Raw genomic sequence first — 22534 nt, 5'->3', positions numbered from 1 at the left:
AGGTTGTTTCCCCTTGTGATCAAATGACCCACTGGGATCTGCAGCTCACTGCCACTACCCAGCAGCATCTTGAGAAAGGATGTGACTGCATCTCACTAGTCTGGGGGGAAAAGCAAAAATCACAATTTGAAGTACTTTTTGTTCCAAATGTATATTGCTTTAGCACCACTGCAAAGTGAAAAACTCGTACGTTGAAACATGATAAGTTAAGGTCTTATGAGGGTCTCTTTCAGGGAACTTTGAAGAGTTTCTACAGACCACACACCATCCATATCACACCATTTAGGACATTCCTAGAAGTAAATCATATTATTTTCGTCATAAAGCCCAAGGCTAGGTAGAAATGTCAACATTCACAGGTTGGGAGTCACAAGGGGAGCCAACTCAATGCTTCTCTCTTGCCCTCCTAGTTCCCACGTGACATCAGAGGGAGTTTTCTAAAAAAGGCAAATCATGGGACTGCCTTCTTAAACTTCCATTTACTTCCTCTTTCAGGGAACTAACTCTGAAAGAAGTCCCAGCTGGCCCTCTTTCCTTTATTCCTCACCTGTCTCTTCCTCACTCACTGCAATCATTCAGCCTCTCTGGCCTCCAGACTTTCCAGTCCTCAAACTGTGTTCTTGCCACTCACCAACAAAATGACTGTTGAGAGTCCTCCTTGTTATGAGCACTGTTCTAGGTCCTGAAGATAAGACCAGGAACAATAAAGACCATACTCCCTGTCCTCATGCAGCAACCCCTCTAATCACTTTCTTCTTCCTCAATTTTTCTGTTCATTTAAAGAAAATTAAAACAACAACTGTAATTAAGTGTAATAAACAGTACTACCTACAACACTTATTATCATTTACTTGTTCTGTTTAAAATTATTCATTATTAAGTGAAGAAAAGAAAAACAGAGAATTATTGTTCATTCAAACGTGCTATATCCCAAGAATGGCACTAAATTTTTGGTCAGTTTTTCAAGGTTTCTCTCATTACCAGTAAATAGCATTTATGTCAGTAGTCAAAATGCAATACTCCAATTCTGCAGGAATGGGAAATTGAGTTTCAGATAATTTCAGAATCTGAAAGATTACTTACTTTTAAAACCTATCTTAAGTTTAGAACAGAAATGAATTGGTTTTTATAAAACACTGGATCCTCAATAAGCAGCCTCTTATTACTGATGATGCATAGGAATGATGTATGTTTATACAGTGGCTTATTAACACAATACATTACACTCCTTAGAACAATAAAACTATTCAGGAAATCTCCCTTGAAAAGAAGTAGTTAGCCCTGCACACACAGGTTCACAGATATACACAACGGACACATACATATATACACACAATTAACAGCTACAACAGCATCTTGTTTCAGCATTGTTTTTGATTTTGAAGCAATGGGAATTGAACCCAGTGGCACTCTACCACTGAGATACATCCTCAGTCTTTTTCCAAGGCTGGCCTCAAATTTATAATCTCCCAAGTTGCCGAGTTTACAGGTGTGGCATCCAGCTTGTTTCAATGTTTATATCGTAAGAACCAGTGTCCTCCTTAAGTGGATTGGTTATATCATAGCACTGAAGTCAGTTGACTTTGTCCATTTCCACGAGCAGTATCCCAACTTACAAATGCATGCCCCCAGAGACCAAAAGGACTTGCAGACAAAATGCAAGGAGGAGCAGGAGCAAAACAAATGCTCACCAGAGCAACAGAGAATCAAAAGCATGGTCCTTCTGTATTAAGCGTATGTTTAATTATAACCACCAAGGATACAACTTTGGCCACCCACTACAACCTTGTTATTTTCACATTCAAGTTCATTTGAATCCAAAACTCTGTCACATCCCTCAGTTCAACTCTGAGTATTGAGCATGTGAACCCTCACAGAGCGTGAACGTTATCACTGAGTGTGAGAATCTGGGTAGGCTTTGGAACCATCCTAGGAAGAGTGAAATGTACTCATTACCACTCACACACTGTCTACACGAGGCCCTGCACCAAACAACAAGAATGGGTTTTGGTGACTAGCGGACAACTGAGCAATGACAGTCATAGAGAGAAGAGACAAAATCTGGCCAGACAGCAGAAGCCAAAACAATTTCACCAACATTCTCTTCAGGCAATAAGCTAAAAGGCAAGCCACCCATCATTAATTCTATTAGGGAAAAGGTTAAAAGCTGAATTCAAATTCACTTTTGTAGGGGGCTACAAACCTTAGCAACAGAACTTTAATGATATTCTACCATCACATTTATTAGTAGAAAGGTTTTTGCCAGGGATCCATGAGACCTTCGTGTTCCTGGAGTGAATATTCACCAGTCACTTCAAATCTCCACACCGGCCAACACGGAAATGTCTGGACAGGCTCCCATCTGTCCCCCTTATCATACTTCTATAGCCTTGTGTTCCCAGTATAAATTCACACCCAAGTAAACTGTGTTTTCAAACTTCACTAGTCTTCTCTTATGCCAATAACCCTGTTTTTCAAAAAGGGGGACTTTAGGAAAACCACTACAGAATAAAAGATAAAAAGACTGCTTTGAGGGGTGAATGCTCATTTGAGGACAAGGCTCATATGTAAGCCAACCTACCTGACTCTTCATCACTCTTTGAGAGGCATTCAATTTCTATGATGAATATGTACATTATATTAGTGTATAATACATATAATATATAATATACACACACACACACACCATACATTAGTATACCCCAGGGAACCACTAAGTTACTCCATAACAAAAAATCAAGACTGTAAAAAAAAGTACCCAAATGCGTATAAAATAGGTTCAGAAAATAAACTAAAAGTTTAGACTCTACAGTCAAAAATCTCCTCAGCCACTAGCTGGTCCACTAATTTACTTAACTGGTGATATCTCAGATTTCAAGACATATTCATCTGTAAAACTGAGATTTCATGAAGATTCAATGAATTTAATGCAAATAAATGTTGCAAAAGGACTTGACAGGGGATGGAGATATAGCTCAGTTGGTTGAGTATTTGCCTGGCATGTATAAGGCCCTGGGTTCAATCCCCAGCACCACCACAAAAAAAAAAAAAAAAAAAAAGTGGGGGGGGCCTTGATAGATACTAGCTATCACTATTACAGGTACATGAATTTTCTGAGTTTCCAAATCCCCCTATCAAGCAGGCTCTACTAAAAAGCCATTCTTCTTCCTAAAGGAAAATATTCACTAGATTTGTAGTACTGGTTAAGTCATTCCAAAAAGGGGTTTGGAGAGGATGAAGACTGGAACATTCATATACCACTGCAAGAGTGTAAATTGCTACAACCTTTCTAAATGGCAGATGGAAATATGTATCAAAAATTTTTAAGGTATAGTATATCCTTTGAACCAACAATTCCACTTCTAGAAACCTATCTGAGGGAAAAAAAAATCTCAAAGGTATACAGAGACATGTAAGGGCTGGGGATGTAGCTCAGTGGCAGAGTGCTTGCCTAGCATGTGTGAGATCCTGGGTTCAATCTCCAGTACAGAGAGAGAGAGAGAGAGAGAGAGAGAGAGAGAGATCTGTGTGTGCATATAGCCTAATCATTGCAAAGTTACTGATAATGGGCAGGGTAGGGGTGGCAACTAACGTCTAATAAAAATAAATTGGTTAAATTCTTGTAGATCCATAAAATGGAATATTATTCAGTTATTAAAACAACACAGATATGGAAAGACATTTGTAAGATGTTATAAAAATAAAGACAGGTTAGAAAACAACCATAGGTTACTAAAAGTTGTGTATGAACAGCCACATGAATATACAAAAATAAAAAATCAGATGAGACACATACTGAGGTAATGAATTTAACGTCTAGTTTAGTAATCCAATTTTTTAAAGTACCAATTTTTTACTGTCTAGTACCTAGAAATCAGCAAGGGATTTCACTTTTTTAAAATATTATTTTTTTTAGCTGTAATTGGACACAATACCTTCATTTTATTTATTTATTTTTATGTGGCACTGAGGATCGAACCCAGGGCCTTGAAAGTGCTAGGTGAATGATCTATCACTGAGATACAACCCCAGCCCAAGGGATTTCATTTTAAAGCAATGAATTTCTATTACTACCCTAAAGTACAATAGTGCAAAAATTAAATGGGTTAGCTTTTAAATTTTATATATTTTCATATAACCCAATTCTTTATGACCAATGTTAATTACCATTTATTCACTGGATATGTCTTAAGAATTTATGTATGTGTTTAGTAGTATTTAAATTTCACTACTACTCCCATTTTCAGCTGAAAAAACTGAGGCATGAAGAAGTTATGTGACTTGATCAAAGTCACTGAATGTGTAATCAAATCCAACATTCTCCACAGTTTGTGCTCTGAACTCTCCAACCCCAACTATATAACCACTTGTTATTTATGGGATCCTATGGTAGACTCTGAAAAGGGGGTGTAAAGGTCATATTTTAAGTTAGAAAACACACCAATTACCTATTTCCTGCAAACTAATTTTTATAGTAAGAAGTTGGGATTATCATGGTTTACAAAATGGAATGCAATATAATGATAATAAATGATTTACCACCACACTGTAACTTAAATTTATGTTTTGAGTACCTAAATAAATATTTTGCTTAGTCTTCTTCCTAGCATATCACCTTGAACACTCCATGCCAAGGAGACTCTCTCCTTTCAACACTAACTAAAGTTAAAGAAATAACTGGGATATAGTTCTTGTTGCTCCTAATTTATAAAACTTAGTGACTGCTAAGTGATGCAATTAATTTGACAAGTAAAAGTGTAAAAAACTGGCCTCATTGCAATGTAGTTCAATCATTCACTCAACAAATATTTAATTGAGTTCCTCCAGGCACCAGGCATATCAGAGTGAACTGGTCTCTGCCCTTCTGAAACATACATGAAAGTACAATTACTCATTTTAAGGTCATAGACTTTTTATTAGCAGCCTAGGGTATAAAACTTATTCTGCCACTTGAAAAACTTGTTATCTACTTCAGGAGCTGGTCCTAGGGGATACTCAGTAAACAGGAAGCACAATACCAGTGGTTCTCCAACTTTACTGCTCAGAAGTTCATGGAAAACTTGCTGAAAATACTGATTCCAGAGCCCCATCTCTGGCTGTCTGAGCTGAGGTGAAAGAAAACTTCATTTTTCCCAAGTTAGTGCAGATGGAAGAGATACGAAGCCCAGACTTTGAGAAACCCAACCTTGTAAGTGGAGTCATTTAGGAGGGAATGGCCATTCAAAAGAGAACAGCTCTGCGGCAGTGGAATCTGAGTGATACAACCCAATCTTTATATAACTAATTCTCTAAAACTCACAATTTAGCAAATTTGATAAGTCTGGAGGACAGGGGTAGCACAGTGGCAAAGCACTACTTAGCATGCTCCAGCTCCTGGTCAATCCCCAGCATCACCAAAAGGGGGGGTGGGGTGGAGAAATGAGTATGAGTGGAGGAATCTGCCAGCACCTCCCTCTTAATCTCATAATAGCTTTGAGGGTGTGCCTCAATCTAGACATCTAGGGAAAAGATAAAATTTATGCAGAATTCTACTACCAATACTAGAGATAAGCATTAAGAAAAAGGAAATTGCCAGTCACTGGAAAAAAAAATGCTAACATGGACAAACATTTCATGGAACTAACTTGGTACCACTCATTTTATGCCCTATTTCACAATGCTTAGTATCTGACCAATCCAGAGGGTTCCAAAGTACATTAAAAATGTGTTCATTTCCTCTCTTACTCAGGCAGAATAATAATAGAGTTTTGTAAAAGTACTATGCTCCTCAGCAATACGTTCTTAAAGAAATACTTTTTTTTTTTAATGTACTATCGGAAAGGCTCCTTATTGGGTTACTTACAGGTGTTTGAAAGATTTTTAACCCAATCACCCTATTCTTCATTTCTTAATTTAGATCACTTAAAAGTTCCTGAGTTCTTTATAAACTCCTGCAGAATTTTCACTTCTTTTTTTCATTTTTTTTAGTTCCAGATGGACGCAATGCCTTTAGTTATTTATTTTTATGTGGTACAGAGGTTTAAACTCAGTGCCTCACACGTGCAAGGCAAGTGTTCTACTGCTAAGCTACAACCCCAGACCCCAAATTTTTATTTTTGAACATTTTTCATATAGGTCAACTCCCATGAAAACCACATAAATGTTTCAAGAAAACTAATGAAAATTTTGTTAAGCAAAACACAGTATTTTGTTCTCAGAGACAGACAAACAGACATAACAACTATGAAGAGTAATAAAGCTACTTCACTCTCAAGCCTAGTCATCTAAAAATAAAGGTATCCCAAAAATACATTCCTCCTATTTGGGGGGTTTAGAGTGGGACCATGCAAACTAGCTGGACTGCTGGCTCCTGGCCCCAGTTCCTGCCCTCACGTCCTGTCCACTACATAATCCATGCATTAACTCTGAGCCTTTCTCTTCATCCGTTTAATGGGATTAGTAAATCTGCCTATCCAATGACAGAATTGAGATTTACCAGATGCATTTGTATGATATTTGTTTTTATTATCTATACTTTTATTGGACTTGTCTTTATTATCTCTACGTTTTTGACCACAGAAACAGCCAAGAGAAGGATGCTAACAGATAAGCACAAAGAACCGCATCTAGCCAGAGCTGAGTACATTTAAATTTTCAGGTTGGTTCTGTTTTCTAAATAGCACTAATGATGGCAAAGTTCGAAAGGAAACTTTCATATTCAAGAACCTATCAATCGAGAAATTGCTAATCTATTTCTTCATTTAGTCTGAATCACACAAAAGATTGACCATAGGAAAGGTAATCCAGAAGTTGTCTTCTAATCCAAAAGCAAACAGAAGTAAGGGGAGGTGCAACCCATTCCTCGCTGCTTTCCTTTTTCTGGAAATTCGGATTACATTTCCTCGTCCAAGCAAGAAGTGGCCGCAATTGTGCCGTGGGTCCATACCAGAAACCTGAGTCCGCGAGTAAGGGAGGGAAGGAGAAGCCGCAGACTCCGAGGGACGCGCTCACACTGCCAAGGGAGCCGTTTTCTGTTAAATACCATCAGAGGCAGTCCCGGCAGCACCCCTTAGGGCCAGACGGCATTGACTGCCCTTCACTGACAGGATTTTGCAGGCACGCCAGAGAAAAGAAAAAAGGATGAGCCGGGGAGTCCAGGCCGGGGTGGGGGGGCGGCGGGAGACACGACAGGCGGGAGGCGCGAGGCTGCTCCCGGCGAGCTCGGGTTCCCGGGAAGCTGGTGAGGCTGGGCCGGCCCGCCACCCTCCGGCGGCCGAGGGCAGCGAGGTCAGCTCTGGAAGGAACGCCCGACCGCGATGCCCCCTAAGGAGGGAGCCAGCTTGCCAGACCAGGGCTGCGGACGCCCATTCAACCCCAAGCCCGTCCCGCTGCCGCCACTCCCAGGCCCCGCCGCGGGAGCCCGGCCTCTCGCTGCCGGCCAGCCGGCCCCCAGCCGCAGCTCCCGGGAGGATGAGGAGGACGAGGTGGACCGGCGGCCGCTGCCGCGCCTCCCGCGTGCGCCGCACAGGGTGAAGGGCGGCCGGAGGGACGCGCGAGGAGCAGCGGGACCAGCGCCCCGGGCGGCCATCGCGCCGACCCCCGCGCCGACCCCCGCCCCCGCGCCACCTCCCACAGCCCAGGCCGCCGCCGTCAGCCCGCTCCTCACCTCATCTCCGGGCGGGTCCGCGCTGCCGCCCCAGGCACAAATCAGTGCAGCTCACACGCTGTTGGGAGGGACGCAGGAGCCGCAGCCCCGCACACCATCCCCGCCCGCCTGCCCGCCCGTCCCGGAGCCCGCTCGGGAGTCTCCCTCGCGAGCCGCCGTACTACGGAGCAACCAAGCTGCGCTCCCTCCCTACGCTCCTCCACTCCTCTCTACCTCCTTCGCTCCCTCCCTCGCTCCCGCCTATCTCCTCATCTCCCTCCGTAGCCTCCTCCGCCCCCATCCACCCCTCGGTCTCCGCCCACAGATAGGTGGTCACAACCGTCTGCCAATCGAAAGAAGATGACCACACCTCCTCACCGCCCCCTACCGCTGGCCCTGCCCACCGGAGGATGCTAGGAGAGAGAGCTGAAGAAAAATGGAGGAGTACGGAATGACACACAGATAAGCCAATCAACAGGCTCGGAGAGAAAAACCTCTTCCTCCTCTCCTGCCCCTCCTCCCACAAAGGCGTAACCAAAGGTTTCGGGTCTAGGATTTATGGAGATTTTCTTCCACCATTTGGTGCATCTGCTCGCTGCCGTGCGAAACAATGGCTACGATGCATTCAACTAAATTACGTAAGGTTTTACCGGAAAGTATGTAGTGGAGAAGAAAAGGGAGTCAGGGTACAGCCCGAGGAGGGTGTAGTAGGGGGGCTCAGTTGGAATGAGGAAGGGTGTGGCTTTAACTTAGATTTGCATAAAACGGAACCCATCCGGGCGACTTCAACTTCGCCCATTTATTGGTAGCCCATGGGGCGGTACCTCGCTTCGCCCCTTTTGGAGCATGCTGGGAGTTGTAGTTCCGAGTTTGGTTGCTATGGCGTTTTCTACAGCCTCCTGGAGCCCGGCCCCGCCCTGCAGGAGTGACGAACTGTCGGACCAATGGGAGTACCATCTGATTTCGAGGGGGCGGGTTCCCTGCAGAAAGACTGGAAGGTGGCGGTGGCGAAGGCGCTGGCAGTTGGGGCTGCTTGGAGGCAGGTGAGCCCCGGGAAGCATGTTATGTGTCTGGAGAAAAGGGACTGTGGGCGGAAGATGGAGAGACATCCCGAGGAACAGTGTAACCCTGGGAGAGCTGGTGGTTCGTGAAGCTCCCCAGCCTTGGACTCACTCGGGCTCTGGCCTACCTTAGCTGAGGCTACTGAGGGGCGGGTAAGACTAAATTTGACTGGCAGCTTCCTTGCGCTTTGCAGGTCTTGATTGTAGATTTTGGCTTAGTTTACATCTTCCTTCACATTTGTGGAGGCGAAGGTCTGGAAGTTCTCTTCCAGCTGTATCTCCCAGTTTGAATTTTGTTTCTTCCACTTCTTTTTGTTCCTATATTTGAGTTTCTTGCTTCATTACTCTTCTGCCTTTGCTTGCTTCCTGTAGACTTTCGTTTTTCAGTAAGCAATTACCTAGAGCAAGGGTATTCTTATTTATGTGACCTTAGGGCCAGATTTGTCCTCTTCATTAAACTAAATAGCGGAATACACAGGAGAGACACATGGGAACAATCATAGGATCACGTTCATATGCAGATGCTGATTCTGTATGTCTCGCCCTAAGGACCTACATTTACAACCAGCTCCCAGGTGCTACTAGTCCTCGTTAGCAAGATTCTACGTCACCTCTGACCACTATGAAGATAATTCGATCTACTTAGGATTTTCCTTGTGGCAACATTTAAAAAGTGAAACGAAACATGAATTTTAGGTTTCATTTAACCCAATATATTCAAAATTATTTCAATGAAAAAAATCAAAAAAAAAATAAAAAGAGATTGTGTTTTTTTTCATATTGAGTCTTCCAAATTTAATATGCACTTTACACTTAACAGTACGTATCAATTTTGAATACACACAGTTCAAGTGCTCAATAGCCACCTGTAGCTATTGGCTGCTGTTCTACCATCTACAATATAGAGCCAAATGATAGAATGGACTATTGTAGAAATTAGAATTGTTGCATGTGAACAAGCCTTTGCTGCTCTGGGTTTCAGAACTACTTTAGAGGTTCTCTGCCCAACTTAAAGAAATAATAAAGGTAATTAACATTTGTTGAAGCCAAGTCAAGTGCTTTGCATAGATTACTGTATTTAATCCTTGCAGCAACTCTCAGAGGTTACTAAGAATTCAAAGCAGTGTCATTTAGGACTTCTAAATTTTATCCATCATCCACTGCAAAGTAAAAGTATTACCTTTTGTTTTCACTTCATTGATACTTCTGCTCCAGCTGTGGCAGAGGATGATATGTTCAAATTTGAAATATGAATTCCCCATAAAAAGTCAAACTGCCTGACATTTGCAGTGAAATAGAGTTTGATAGTTTTACTATTCTCCATGCTGGGCATTTCAATCAAAGTTCTGTATTTAAGAATGAGAGTTGAAATCCTGAAGGAGATTTAGACCTCTGGACCAGTACTGGACCCTGGGCAGTAATGGCTTTTGATTAATTGGTGTACCTCCCTGAAGAAGGAAGGTGGGAAAGCTTGGGAATTCATAAATTGCTTCACTGTGACAGTGTTTTCTGTTTTTGTTTGTGGTGAATTTTTTTTTTTTGAGTGATAAAAATGAATGTTTTCCTCTTATTAAGAACTGCTCTTAGACTGTTTCAAGGACAACTTTATGCCTTTTGTGAATCCAATAAATAGTGCTACATTGAGCTAAGGAAAGCCTTGAGTACAAGAACAAGAGTACACATACTCACACGTGTTAAAATATGGTACTTCACAAAATAATTTTCTTTCATTTTTATATATTATGATACATTCCATGAGATTATTTGCTCTTAATTTTGAATTTTTTAATATTTAATCAAAATTACCAATTCATGTTTGCCTTTAAACCAAGAAATTATTTCAGGACCCTATAATGAATTGAAAAGTAAGCCTTAAGATTGTAATGCTATTAGTAGGTAAAGATTTTGTACCAGACAGGAAGGAGAAAGTGTTATAAGAAATTAGGGAAGATTCCTCAATTGACTGTCTCCCTCATCTCTACCCATCTCTACCCGCATTGTCCCAATATCATGTCATATAGCCAGTTTAAAAGGGGACATTCCATTCATTACACCATTGACTCTATTTTTTTCCCAGTAGCACAATGTGGGAAAGGTGATGCAAATTCAAGAAATGTAATGAAATTTTAAGTTTCAGTTGTCCTAAATTGTACTATTAATTGGCCTTCATTGAATAATAACTAGTCCAGAGGTTTCCAACCTTTGGATAATCACCATCTCAATCATTCCCTACATGCTAATGGCATTAGAAAGGGAATGCCTCCTATAGGAAATCCTAGAATCTATTTCAGTATCTCCTGTGCCAAACAGGCACAGCAAAGCAATGCAACTGTTTACTCAAGATATCTGTATACTCATGGCTTTTGCCAATGTCCTTAAGTAAAATATATTCTGTGCATTGACCCATAATCCAAGTAAAGCTCTCATGGAATGAGGGGAAATATTTTAAAATTCTTTAGGGATCCAAAATGATCTTAGTTGGATGCCTTGCTGCTCAGTGTGGAAACGACATATTGAAATTTTTTTTTAAATTTCTTTCAGTTGTTGATGGACCTTTATTTTATTTATTTGTGTGTGGTGCTGAGAATCGAACCCAGTGCCTCACGCATGCTAGGCAAGCACACTACCACTGAGCCACAACCCCTGCCCCTTATTGAATATTTAAGTAACAATGTGACACTTCCAAGCAAATACTTCCTTCCTTTCTTTCTTTTTTTTTTTTGCTTCTGACTAAAGGCTGTATCAAATTTTTTTTTTTATTTTTTTATGCTTCTCCAGCTATCTTTAGTTCTCAGTTTGCATGAAATGTAGGGATTATGCTACATATGCATAAAGTTAGTTGAGTATGTCTTGAAAATATTTATAGAAATCTATATTGTCATAATTAGAAGAAACCTTAACAGTCATCTGATGATCCTGCTGCTCCACTTACCTGATGCTTGAACCCTCATTTTGAAGCCCCTGTGACTATATCCATATGTGACTATATTTGCTAGACTTGATTTCTAAGGTTTAGCCAAGTGTAAGTACCTATCTCAGTATCTCCTGTACCCAACAGGCACAGAAAAGCAGTGCAATTGTTTACAACAAAATACCTGTGTATTTCCAATGTCCTTAGGGTACACAAATTTTTAGTGACTCTTGTGTATATGATGTAGACTATTAGGATCATATATCTACCTCCCTCGTGAAGCTCAGCTGGCCTTTCTGGATTTGGTTAGCACTGCCATCCTCCACAGCCTGCACAGTATGGTATTTGAACCAAATCTCCAGATAGTTACTTTGATTACACTTTCCATATTTTTAGCCAAATATTTGGGCATGTGGTTACTCATATTTCTTTTTCTGATATATGGATATATATGAAAAAATTTCAGATTATTAAGAACATCATTAAAACAATATCATATTACATTTTCCCAGAAGTTCAAAATATAACAATCCAAGCTAGGTGGCCCATGCTTATAATCCCAAAGACTCAGGAGGCTGAGACAGGAAGATCACAAGTTCTAGGCCAACCTCAGCAAATTAGAAAGACCCTGTCTCAAAATAAAAAGGCCTGGTCATGTTGCTTAGTGGTAAAGTTCCCCTGGGTTCAATCCTTAATACCAAGAAAAGAAAAAAAAAGTTATATATTGTTCTGTGCCTAGCATTACATGAGACCCTAGGTTCAATCCCAGCCCTACACACAGGACTTCCAATTTAGCAAAATTTATATTAGAACATATAATTTTGAAATTACATGACTTTGTTAGAAATGTCATGAAAAGTAATTTCTATTTTTATTCTGTAAACTGTGCATTGATTTCATGTGTGCAGATCTTTTTTTGTTGTTTTTTTGACTTTGGTAGTTGTAGATGGACAGCATGCCTTTTTTGTTGTTGTTGTTTATTTTTATGTATTGCTAAGGATCCAACCCATTGCCTTACACATGCTAGGCAAACACTTTGCTACTGAGCTATAGCCCCAGCCCCTACAAATATCTTTAAATTCAGAAAACGTTTTATTACATAAAAAACTCAATGTCCCATTTAATTGAGACTAGTGCCTAAGAAACCTTGTGGGCCTTGACTGTCACCCCCCTACCATTTTCTTAGAACTAGGAATTCAGTATTCCTTTTGGGGGGGTTGCAAAACAAAGAATTAATACTTTCTTAATGTTCCTCTTCACTTTTGTAAAAATGCCTCTCTTCACTTTGTAACTTACTGTATTGTTTTGAGCCCACATAGCAGTTCTAATTTTTTTTCTTTGCTTTGGCTTTTTGGGGGGGGGTTTTGTTGTTTGTTTGTTGGTTGGTTGGTTGGTTGGTGCTGGGATCAAACCCAGGGCCTCATGAATGCTAGGCAAGCACTCTGTCTCTAACCAACATCCCCATTCTGCCACACAACTCTTTTTTTTTTTTTAATATCTTTATTTTATTTTTATGTGGTGCCGAGGATCGAACCCAGTGCCTCACGCATGGTAGGTGAGCACTCTACCTCTGAGCTACAACCCCAGCCCACAGCTCTTCATTGTATCAACTAATCTTTTTTTTTTTTTTTCCCCACCAGCTAGGCCAATATTCAGCTGATTTGTAAGAAGTATTTAACACGAAATTGGGGCATAGTATCAGATCCATGATTGCTGATCTGGGAGCCATGCCATATGTTTTAAGATTTAATGGGCAGAGAAAACAGTGGCTTCCAGAATCACAAAGGGAGATGGGTTGAAATCAAGATGTTGATATGTAATTGTTCTGTTTCTGCAAAAGGCAACCTGAATACCTCCAGACTAATGAGGAACAAGGATTTATTTACTTAAAAACAATGGGTATTGATTCACTCAGGCAATAGCAGGAAAAGTCCATTAGTTAATAAGTTAATAAAACAAAGTTTTGTTTGTTAGTATATAACAAACTCTAGGATCATGGAACAGATGGGGTAGATTGACTGTCACTGAAGGTGATTCCAGAAAGAGCGTAGGACTTGAGTTTTATGTGCTTGGCAGAATCTGCAGTTAGTACAGCAGTGTTTCAGAGAACAGGCCATGCTTGGAAGCCCTGAGATGGGGTAACCATATGGTGTGGAGTTACACTGTCTTGATCAAACAGGTGTGTGTTGGAAAATTGTGGGAAGAGTGGGAATGGCTTTTAGAGAGCCTTGAAAACTAGGCTGAAACAGTTAGAATTAATATAGGGAATATATGCTATATTACTTCAGTCCCCATTTAGAGTTGGGGGAGTTGTAGTTTCCTTATATAAAAAATAAATGCAATACTAGTACTTTCAAAAAAAAGCATGCTTAGGTTATTCCCCTCTCCTTCCCCCCACCCCTCAACAAACTCATTGACACAAACACCTTTTGTAACCAAATATGTAGGAATATTTCAATCTTTTGACCTAGCTTGTCCTGTTTTTATACACTTTGTTGACACATGCTATTTATATAATTTCTATATGTATTCAATGTATATTCATATTTTTAAGTTCCAGTGTTTGATTATTCCATCCTAGAAAGTAGCAGCCATTGCTCATCCACATTCCAAAAACTCTTTTATATACATCCACGTAGACCCATTAAGATGCCAGCACCCAGGGTTGGTTTCATGGGCTTGACATCTATGCAGTCTCACTGGGCCTCATGCTTCGAAAGGACCCATGCTTGGTTTAGTACTCTGCTATTGCTGACTTGAAATTTTAATAATTTATGAAATGTTCCCCATTTTTAATTTTGCACTGGAACCTGGAAATTATATATAGGCAATTCTGTCAAGAAGTACTTAATAATCAATCCTAAAGGATGAAGTATTGTAGTTTTAAATTAAATATCTCATGTTAGAAGCTCAATGGGAAAGCATTAAATACTGTAATGGTTAAAATGATTTTGGAAAAGAAATAAATAAAATAATGACTTTGGAAGGGGGAACACCTGGTGTGTGTCCCATTTCTGGACCAGCTAGTTCTGTGAGACCCCATGTTTGAAATTTAATCTCTTTAAGATGCAGTTTCCTTTACTTCAGTCCCCATTTAGAGTTGGGGGAGTTGTAGTTTCCTTATATAAAAAATAAATGCAATACTAGTACTTTCAACAAAAAGCATGTACAAGAATTTTCTGAATAGGACAATTTGCAAGCACCTCAAACTCGAAACAATTCAAATGTCTATCCATAGTGGAATAGATAGCCAGTAACTTACTCATCACTGAAGTGATATATAGCAGTGGGAATGACTGGACTACAACTGTAAGCAATAGCCTGAGTGAACTTGCAAATATAATATTAAGAGAAATGAAGCACACATAAAGGAGAAGAATCTTGTTCCTATGAGGTTCAAAACATTAGGAGTGGGAAGGAAAGCAGTGACTAGAAAGGGAACACAAGGGAGCTTCTGGATTTCAAGTCATGTGTTTTTTGTTTTTTGTTTTTTGTTTTTTTTTGTTGTTTTTTTTTGAGTGTGTGTGTGTGACATAGCATATTTACTTTTAAAATTGAACAACCTATATACTTTTTATTTTATTTTTCTGTTAAGTTGACAAAACAATTGTCTTGCAGTATGATCACTACAAAAATTAAACAACTGTGGAATCCTTGGAAATGCTTCAAGAAGTTCACAGAACACAGGGCTGAGGATATAGGTCAATGGAAGCGGTTTGCCTAGCATGTGCAAGGCCCTGGGTTCCATCCCAAACACTACAAACAAATAAACAGAAACATTCACAGAATATAGATGTAAATTCTGCCATTAAAAGTTCTATAGACTGCTAGAGAAGAATTAGAGGCACAGTTTCACCCAAGGTCCTGACTATCTACTTTTTCCTTTTTAATTTTCCTTTGAAATTTAACCTTGGAAAATTTGGACCTGGTTCTCAGGCTCTTGTAAAGCCTTTTTTTAAGTAGGAGAATAAAGTTAAACATGCTTGCTTTTAGAATGAAAGGTTGAATTGTGAACCCATTCTAAGTAAGACATGTACCCAGAGATGGCTACGAACTCTTATTTGATCACTTTATAAAAGAACTATTATCTAAGTTTACTTGGGTGAAGACTACATTTATAATTGTCATTTTGTCCTTTGCCGACACTATTTTTCAATTCGTGCTTTCACTTGGTCTGGAAGACTCTGTTATGTGTGTTTTTTGTTTGTTTTAGGTGACTATGAAAGGCTTATATTTTCAACAGAGTTCCACAAATGGAGAAATAACATTTGTATTTCAAGAAAAGGTAATAAAAATATTAAGTGAAATAAGATATAATGTGTTTTCTTTTATTATAGACTAACTTAAATGACCTGTTATTAGTTGAATGAAACTAAATAAGCAAAAGTTTTATTGAAGCTCCCCAAATCACTATCCTTTAATCTTAATGTAAAAATGCTGCTTCATATTGTAGCATAACTATATTTTTTAAAGAACTGCTACAAAAAAATTGAGTTCCTTAGGACAGTAATGTGAAAGTTATTAGGAAGACAGAACAACCTAATCATCTGTATGTTGAAAAATTAATCCAGTTTACTCTGCACACCACAACAAAGCAAGTTTTTAGATTATAGCCATACTTCAAAATATACTTTGATTCGTATAGTGTAATGGAAGAGAAAGAAAAACATTGTTTTCCATAAAAATATCTGAACTTGCCAGTTACTTCACTCATTCAACTTTAAATGTTCCCTAATTTAAATGATCAACTTATAGACATAAATAGTAGAATTATTTCTATATTGAAGATTATTAGAAAGGTTTGTGCCAAACCAGAATAATTTCTCTGTAAATTTGGGGATGAGAAGTAAGTACTGTACATATGTCAGCATTTTCCAGTAATAATAAGAATTTCTGGAACGTGAACATAATCTAGTTGTTCTCTTTAACTCCAAATCCTTTAGATTAGGAGTCCATATCGCAAAATAGTTTTGACTTCTACCATGAGGTCATGAAGAAGGTCTAAGGTTTGATTGGATCTTGGTACAAATTGTCTCTAGGTTCGAAAATACAATTCACAAATTCATCAACATTATTGATTATCTTTATAGTATTACTAAATACTAAACCTGAGATTTTAAAAAGGATATTCTCATAATATTGTGTGTATGGCAAATGAAACAGTAATGGAGTAGCATTAACTATTTTTTGTCAGATTTTGACCTAATTTTGAATATATGACAGGAGACTAGAGGGGATTGAGGCGAGTAATTTACTTTTGGGGCCACAGCATAGCTATTATGAGTCAATCATATCATATTTAATAATATTGACAGGATGACATTGAGTGCCTGAATTTTGAATATTTTTTGCCTTTGAAGTTTTATCTAACTGTGGAATATGATAGTTAATTCCATGGAATATGCTAAAATATCTGAGACAGATGTTAATGATGCTAAAGAATTTCATTAAGAACATTACAAAAATTAGTAAAGGCTATGTGATGTGTGTATGAGTATAAGGATATCCCTGTAAGTGTGAAGGTCTGAGCTTTGAAATGATTTATATTGGAATAAAGTACAAATTTATTGCTTTATTTTGTTAACCTAAGTTTATTGTCTATACACATATCCATTTTGATGTCTGAGTACTTTTCAAAATATGAACTCTAAAGCATTTTATAAATTGTATCTCCAAATTTCCTTCATTCTTTTTTTATCCTATAATATTGGGTAGTTATTTGTTGCTTTTAAAATTGGGTTAACCGTAAGATTTAGGTTCAGTTTAAATTTGTTTATGTAAGAAAATTTTAAAACAAAAAGGAGTGTTCTCATAAAATATGTAATAATATTTTGCTATCATTTGATTCTAGGAAAATCTTCCTATTACAGAGGATAACTTTGTGAAACTCCAAGTTAAAGCTTGTGCTTTGAGCCAAATAAATACAAAGGTATTGATGCTTTTATTATGGCCAAAAGTCAAATCAGAGTTTTGTAATGTATTTATAATGATAACTGACTTCTTAGTGCCAAGAAATTATTGTCCATAGAAAAATTGAATCTAGGAAAAATATTTAATTCACATTTGTGTATTTCTACTACAATTAATTACTAGTTTGATTGAAGGTCTTCTATTTTATATCACTATATGAGAATATTTTATAAATTACTTAGCAAAAGACTGAGAGTTTATAATTACTAAGGCATATTGATTAAGGGGAAAATTACCTTTTTAATAGCAATAAAAATAGAAACTAGAAACCTAATGAATTTTTATTTTTGTTTTGTTTTGGGGGTACAAGAGATTGAACTCAGGGGCACTTGACCACTGAGCCACATCCCCAGCCCTATTTTGTATTTTATTTAGAGACAGGGTCTCACTGAGTGCTTAACACCTCGCTTTTGCTGAGGCTGGCTTTGAACTTGTGATCCTCCTTCCTCAGCCTCCCAAAGCAGTGGGACTACAGATGTGCACCATAACACCCTGCAAGAAACCTAATCAATTAGTTTGTTGACCATTGATTATGTGATATTTCTAGTTTACAACTTTTATATGGTTCGTACTCTTATCAATTCTCTCTCTTTCTCACTCATAAACTCATATCTCCAGTCTTACACCATCCCAAGGTTATGTTTTCATTATTGACCATAAAAATAAATGGAAAATATTTAAATGGTAAACAAATTATTGTTAAATGTGCTGTGATAAGTAGAACAAGTCCATCTTCTGAGTTTTTTAAAGATGAATAACACTTCATCAGATCATTAATTTTTTAGATTTTAATGTAATCATAATTCCTAAGAATCTTAGTTTTCTTTGATGAACTCAAAGCCAAAATTAAAGAACAAGGTATAGACTCCCATTGGGTAACTCATAACATGAACACAACTTGAGAAATGAATTGAGATTCCCCTGAATTTTTTTCACCAAGAATATGAGTACAAGTCCTTGTCTGCATATTTATGATTGGAAGATGTTCTTTTTAAAACTATGAAAAATCTGTTAAAATCACTCTGACAGAAAGAAATAGTAAATTATAGTAAAAACCAATTGAATGAATATTATACAAATGTTAGACATAATGGTTTATAAAGATTATGGAGTAATATAAGAAAATGCTATACAGTGGGGAGACTTGTATTTGTAATTTTGAAAAATAAAGGAAACATAACAAAGAATTGTTTCATTTTTTTATTTGCTATTCCTAAAATATCTATTATATCTACAAATATGTTCAGTCTCTCTGGTGCTGTTGTAAGTTGCAGGAACTTAAATACATGATTATTTTAGTATTCTCTATTATTTTAAAAGATAAGGACATACTATCAGTTTGGTTGGGATCTAACAAAAATGATCTTAACAAAATACTGATTTTTTTAAAAAATTTTCCTAAAAAAAATGAACTACACTCTCCATGAGTCAGAAATCATGGTAATTTTACTCTTACTATGTATTCTTCCCACCTGCTTCCTAACCCAAGATTTGTGAGGAAAAACTCAGGTGATTTTTAAAGGATGGTGGTAATAGACCACCTTTGTTTTTAATGATCACATTTCCCTTATTCAACAATAACCTCCCTAGATTCCCCTCCCTACTCCTGAATAGAAGACTAAGTAACAGTGTTCAACCAGGAAATATCTGGGCCTTAATTTCCCTTCATACGTGGTAAAATAAAGATGTTAAACAGAAGCATTAATGGTTATTTGAATAATAATACTATGTGAAAGTCCTATATATCAACTACTTACTCATCAAATTCTTGGTTTCCTATGCTACAAAGAAATCTATTTTGTTTGTTTTAATTTCAAAAATTAAATCATATTTTCTCTTTCTGTGGCTTGATCTTTGTTCTGACTTTTCTCATGTGTGAGGAGAAACAGGATTTATTCATGACAATAGTAGGCTAACAGTTTCTGTCATGATTTAGCTTCTGGCGGAAATGAAGATGGAAAAGGATTTCTTTCCTGTTGGAAGAGAAGTTGCTGGAATTGTTTTGGATGGTAAGTTTACAAATGTAAATATTTTTTTCCAAGGTAAAAGAAATGACATAATAGTTTACTGGCACTAAAATCATAGACACCCCTTCAAATGTAAATTTTTATTATACAAAAATGACCTTCTTAAAAATAGGACTTGGCAGAGAGTAGGTTCCAGGAAGCCAGGTGCAGCTGGAGCAGCAGGGATGCTGATGGAGCAGGAAAGCCTGCAGGGCACATGGAGGTGAGGCGCTGCCCATAAGGCCAAGGTGTGCAGGGAGGCCCTCTGCGTCTGGGGCACATCTGCTTTGCCAGTGCTCCTATGGGCTGCAAGATTTTAACATCCGGGGTTGGAGCGCCGGCAGTGGGCACCGGGATGTAGGTGTCCCAGCAGATACTCTAGGACCAAGGAGTAAGGCCACACTGGTGGAGCTGGTTCTGTGCTGGTACCTTTAGAGAGGACCCAGGATGGCAAGAGACCATCACAGTGTCAAGAAAAAATATCTTCCTGTTCATGCCTGACCTTTTCGGTTGTGCCAGATTGTCTTCACATCATTACTTTCTGCTTCATGCCCTGTTGTCCTCTCATGGTCTACTCCTCCTACCTGCTCAGCGAACTTCTGGACACTTTTCAATGGACATTCTGCTCAAGCCTTTAATCATGTTCTGTCGTCCAAAGCATCATCAACTTATCTGGGAATCCAGTGCTTCAGAATCTACTATACCTCCAGGCCGGCTCTGTTGTGCTGAAAGCGAGCTCTTCAATTTCTCCAAGGAACCATTAGTCGGCTCTGTGGGGTTTTTCCAAATAGGCATGTGGATCACCACCCCCCATCATCTTGCTCAAGTCCTTCATCATTATCATCACCTGATCATGGCTGTCCTGGACAAGGCAGACCACACCAAGAAGTGACCTGGCATCTCTTGGACCTGCTCACCTGACCTGGGCATCTTTCTATGCCACACAGCTCCCCTTCCCCTCCTAGGAGGTCCATTCTCATGGCTTCCTAGTGTATTCTCCAACCTGCTAGTGTGGGACTGAGCCAGTCTTTGGTGTTTTCACAATCTCTGTAATACTGGGGACCAAGCCCACCCCTGTGATACCCCAAGGACTTGGCCTACCTATCAAAGGGGATGCTTAGAAGGCCCCACCCTTAAGTCAGTGCACCTGGAGTGTAGGGGCCTGTCTGAGGACTGGGCATCACCACAACCCTTCTACTCGGCCCTGGCTTCTGGCCTGGCCTGGGATTTTGGGGACACCTGAGTGGTGGTAGCAGAGGTAGAAAAGAGGAACAAACTGAAGAAATATTGAGGGAGTCAGCAGGACCTAACAATGGATTGGAATTGGGGAAATCAACACAGATGAGGACCATGAATGACTTAGAGAATTCTAGTTAGGCATGAATTGGTACCACAAATTGATAAATGAAGAGGATCCAATCTGGAAGATGATGAGTTCAGATTTATATTTACTGAGGTCCAGGTACTTAAATAACATCTCACTGGTGATATCCAGTAATCTGTTATATGAATTGAATATCAAGGGTAAAGGATCCATGCTGGAAATGTTTATATTTGAGGATTGTCAGCATGTGGATTGTATTTGAAATAATAGACTTGATAAACTCATCCAGAGAACGTGTAGAAATGGAGGAGACATATAAACATAGAACCCTTCAGGAGGCACCTGTTGAGGAATAATTAAAAGAAGAGTGTAAAGGGGGCCAAAAATGGGTCCAAGTGATCTCAAGAGGACGTGGATCAGCAGCAGAAAGGAAAGAAAAATTCAATGGGTCAGAAGCCAAACATACTGATGGGTAATAGCACAGGAGGGATCCCAAGAAGCAAACTGCAAAAGGAGGAATGCCAGCTTGGAATTATTTGCTGGGTACCAGCAGATGAGTTTTGGGGCCATTTTGCTTAGAGACAACTAAAGGGGCCACTTCCAGAATATTATACTGCTTTATCTCAGTTTTCCTGTGTGTAAAATAGGAAGAATAATACTTCATGGGCCTGTTGTAAAGGTTAAATGCATGAACATGCTAAAGTGCTGGGTACAAGTAGGCATTCAACAGCACTGCTATTTTTTTATCTTGTAACTCTGAATAAAAATATTCATATGAATTGACTTTTCTCTGCATAGCCAAAGAAAATATAATTAAATTAATTACTATAGAATATCAAAAACTTTCTGAATGTCTTCACAAAATAAAGTAGTCTTTACATGTGGACTCCTATCAGCATTATCCATTGTGTGTCTTGAGATTCTGCAACTAAAATAATAATTGAAGGATTAGCCAGAAAGTGTCAGTGTTGGGTAGAAAACATCATCATCATCATACAAACTAGGGGATGGATTATTTTCCTTTACTCCTTTATCCTTAAAGTTAGCTAGTAGACAGAGAACCATAGAGAGAAATATATTTTTCTATGCTGTCAGTAACTGTGTGCCCCAGATTCTGTAAAGAATCCAGATGTGAAGTGTTCTGTCCTAGAGTCTTCACACACTATTATAATGTCCTCCTTCTTAGCCTTTTCTTTGAATGAATGACTTTTTATAAACCCATGGATCCTTTGTTTTAATGGTTAAATAAGAATTATATTTAGTAGCCTTATGATGGTAACTATTAATTTTCTTCTCTCTAGTTGGAACCAAGGTATCATTCTTTCAACCAGATGATGAAGTAGTTGGTAAGTTTTAGTTCACAGTTCATTTTCAGTTCATCAGTTTTATTGCCATCTCTTCTTTTTTCTCTTTTTATTAATGTTCATTGTGATCTTACTTCATAGATAAATACTTTCCTGGGCTGGTGGTGTAGCTCAGTGGTAAAGTGCTTGCCTGGCATGAGTGAGACCCTGGGTTCAGTCCCAGCATGGCAAAACATAAAATATTAAGAGTTTGGGAATTTACTCTCAAGTATCCATTAATGAAGAAAATTGGAAGTTTAATCCAAATTAGCACAACTTTTGAAGCTTGTCAATA

General features: G+C 38.6%; 2 protein-coding genes across 13 annotated transcripts in view; one reads left to right on the top strand and one right to left on the bottom strand.

Annotated features, from left to right (window-relative positions):
* Nucleotides 1-7796, bottom strand: part of Itsn1 (intersectin 1) — a 217902-nt gene extending 210106 nt beyond the window's left edge. For 4 of the 9 annotated variants that reach the window (XM_058577268.1, XM_046438908.2, XM_058577269.1 and 1 more), the window contains exon 1: nt 7646-7795. The gene's annotated coding sequence lies outside the window, so the exon portion shown is untranslated. Of the gene's footprint in view, nt 1-7645 lie in introns of all 9 variants that reach the window. The other 5 variants (XR_009226226.1, XM_058577271.1, XM_058577266.1 and 2 more) reach the window with 4 other exon arrangements.
* Nucleotides 7797-8366: 570 nt separating this feature from the next.
* Cryzl1 (crystallin zeta like 1) overlaps nt 8367-22534 on the top strand; it is a 32103-nt gene continuing 17935 nt past the window's right edge. Inside the window, exons 1-5 of one of the 4 annotated variants that reach the window (XR_006850699.2) lie at nt 8367-8667; nt 15810-15881; nt 17448-17525; nt 19503-19575; nt 22198-22242. Coding sequence is in view for 3 of the 4 variants with exons in the window: in XM_046439287.2 (XP_046295243.1) it covers nt 8569-8667; nt 15810-15881; nt 17448-17525; nt 19503-19575; nt 22198-22242 (367 nt within the window). In the remaining variant the exon portion in view is untranslated. The other 3 variants (XM_046439287.2, XM_046439286.2, XM_046439288.2) reach the window with 3 other exon arrangements.

Source organism: Marmota monax, unplaced genomic scaffold, assembly GCF_021218885.2.
Source record: "Marmota monax isolate L192 unplaced genomic scaffold, Marmota_monax_Labrador192_F-V1.1 WCK01_AAM20220418_F8-fsc00125, whole genome shotgun sequence".
Taxonomy (NCBI): Eukaryota; Metazoa; Chordata; class Mammalia; order Rodentia; family Sciuridae; genus Marmota; species Marmota monax.
This window is presented reverse-complemented; position numbering and strand designations above follow the sequence as displayed.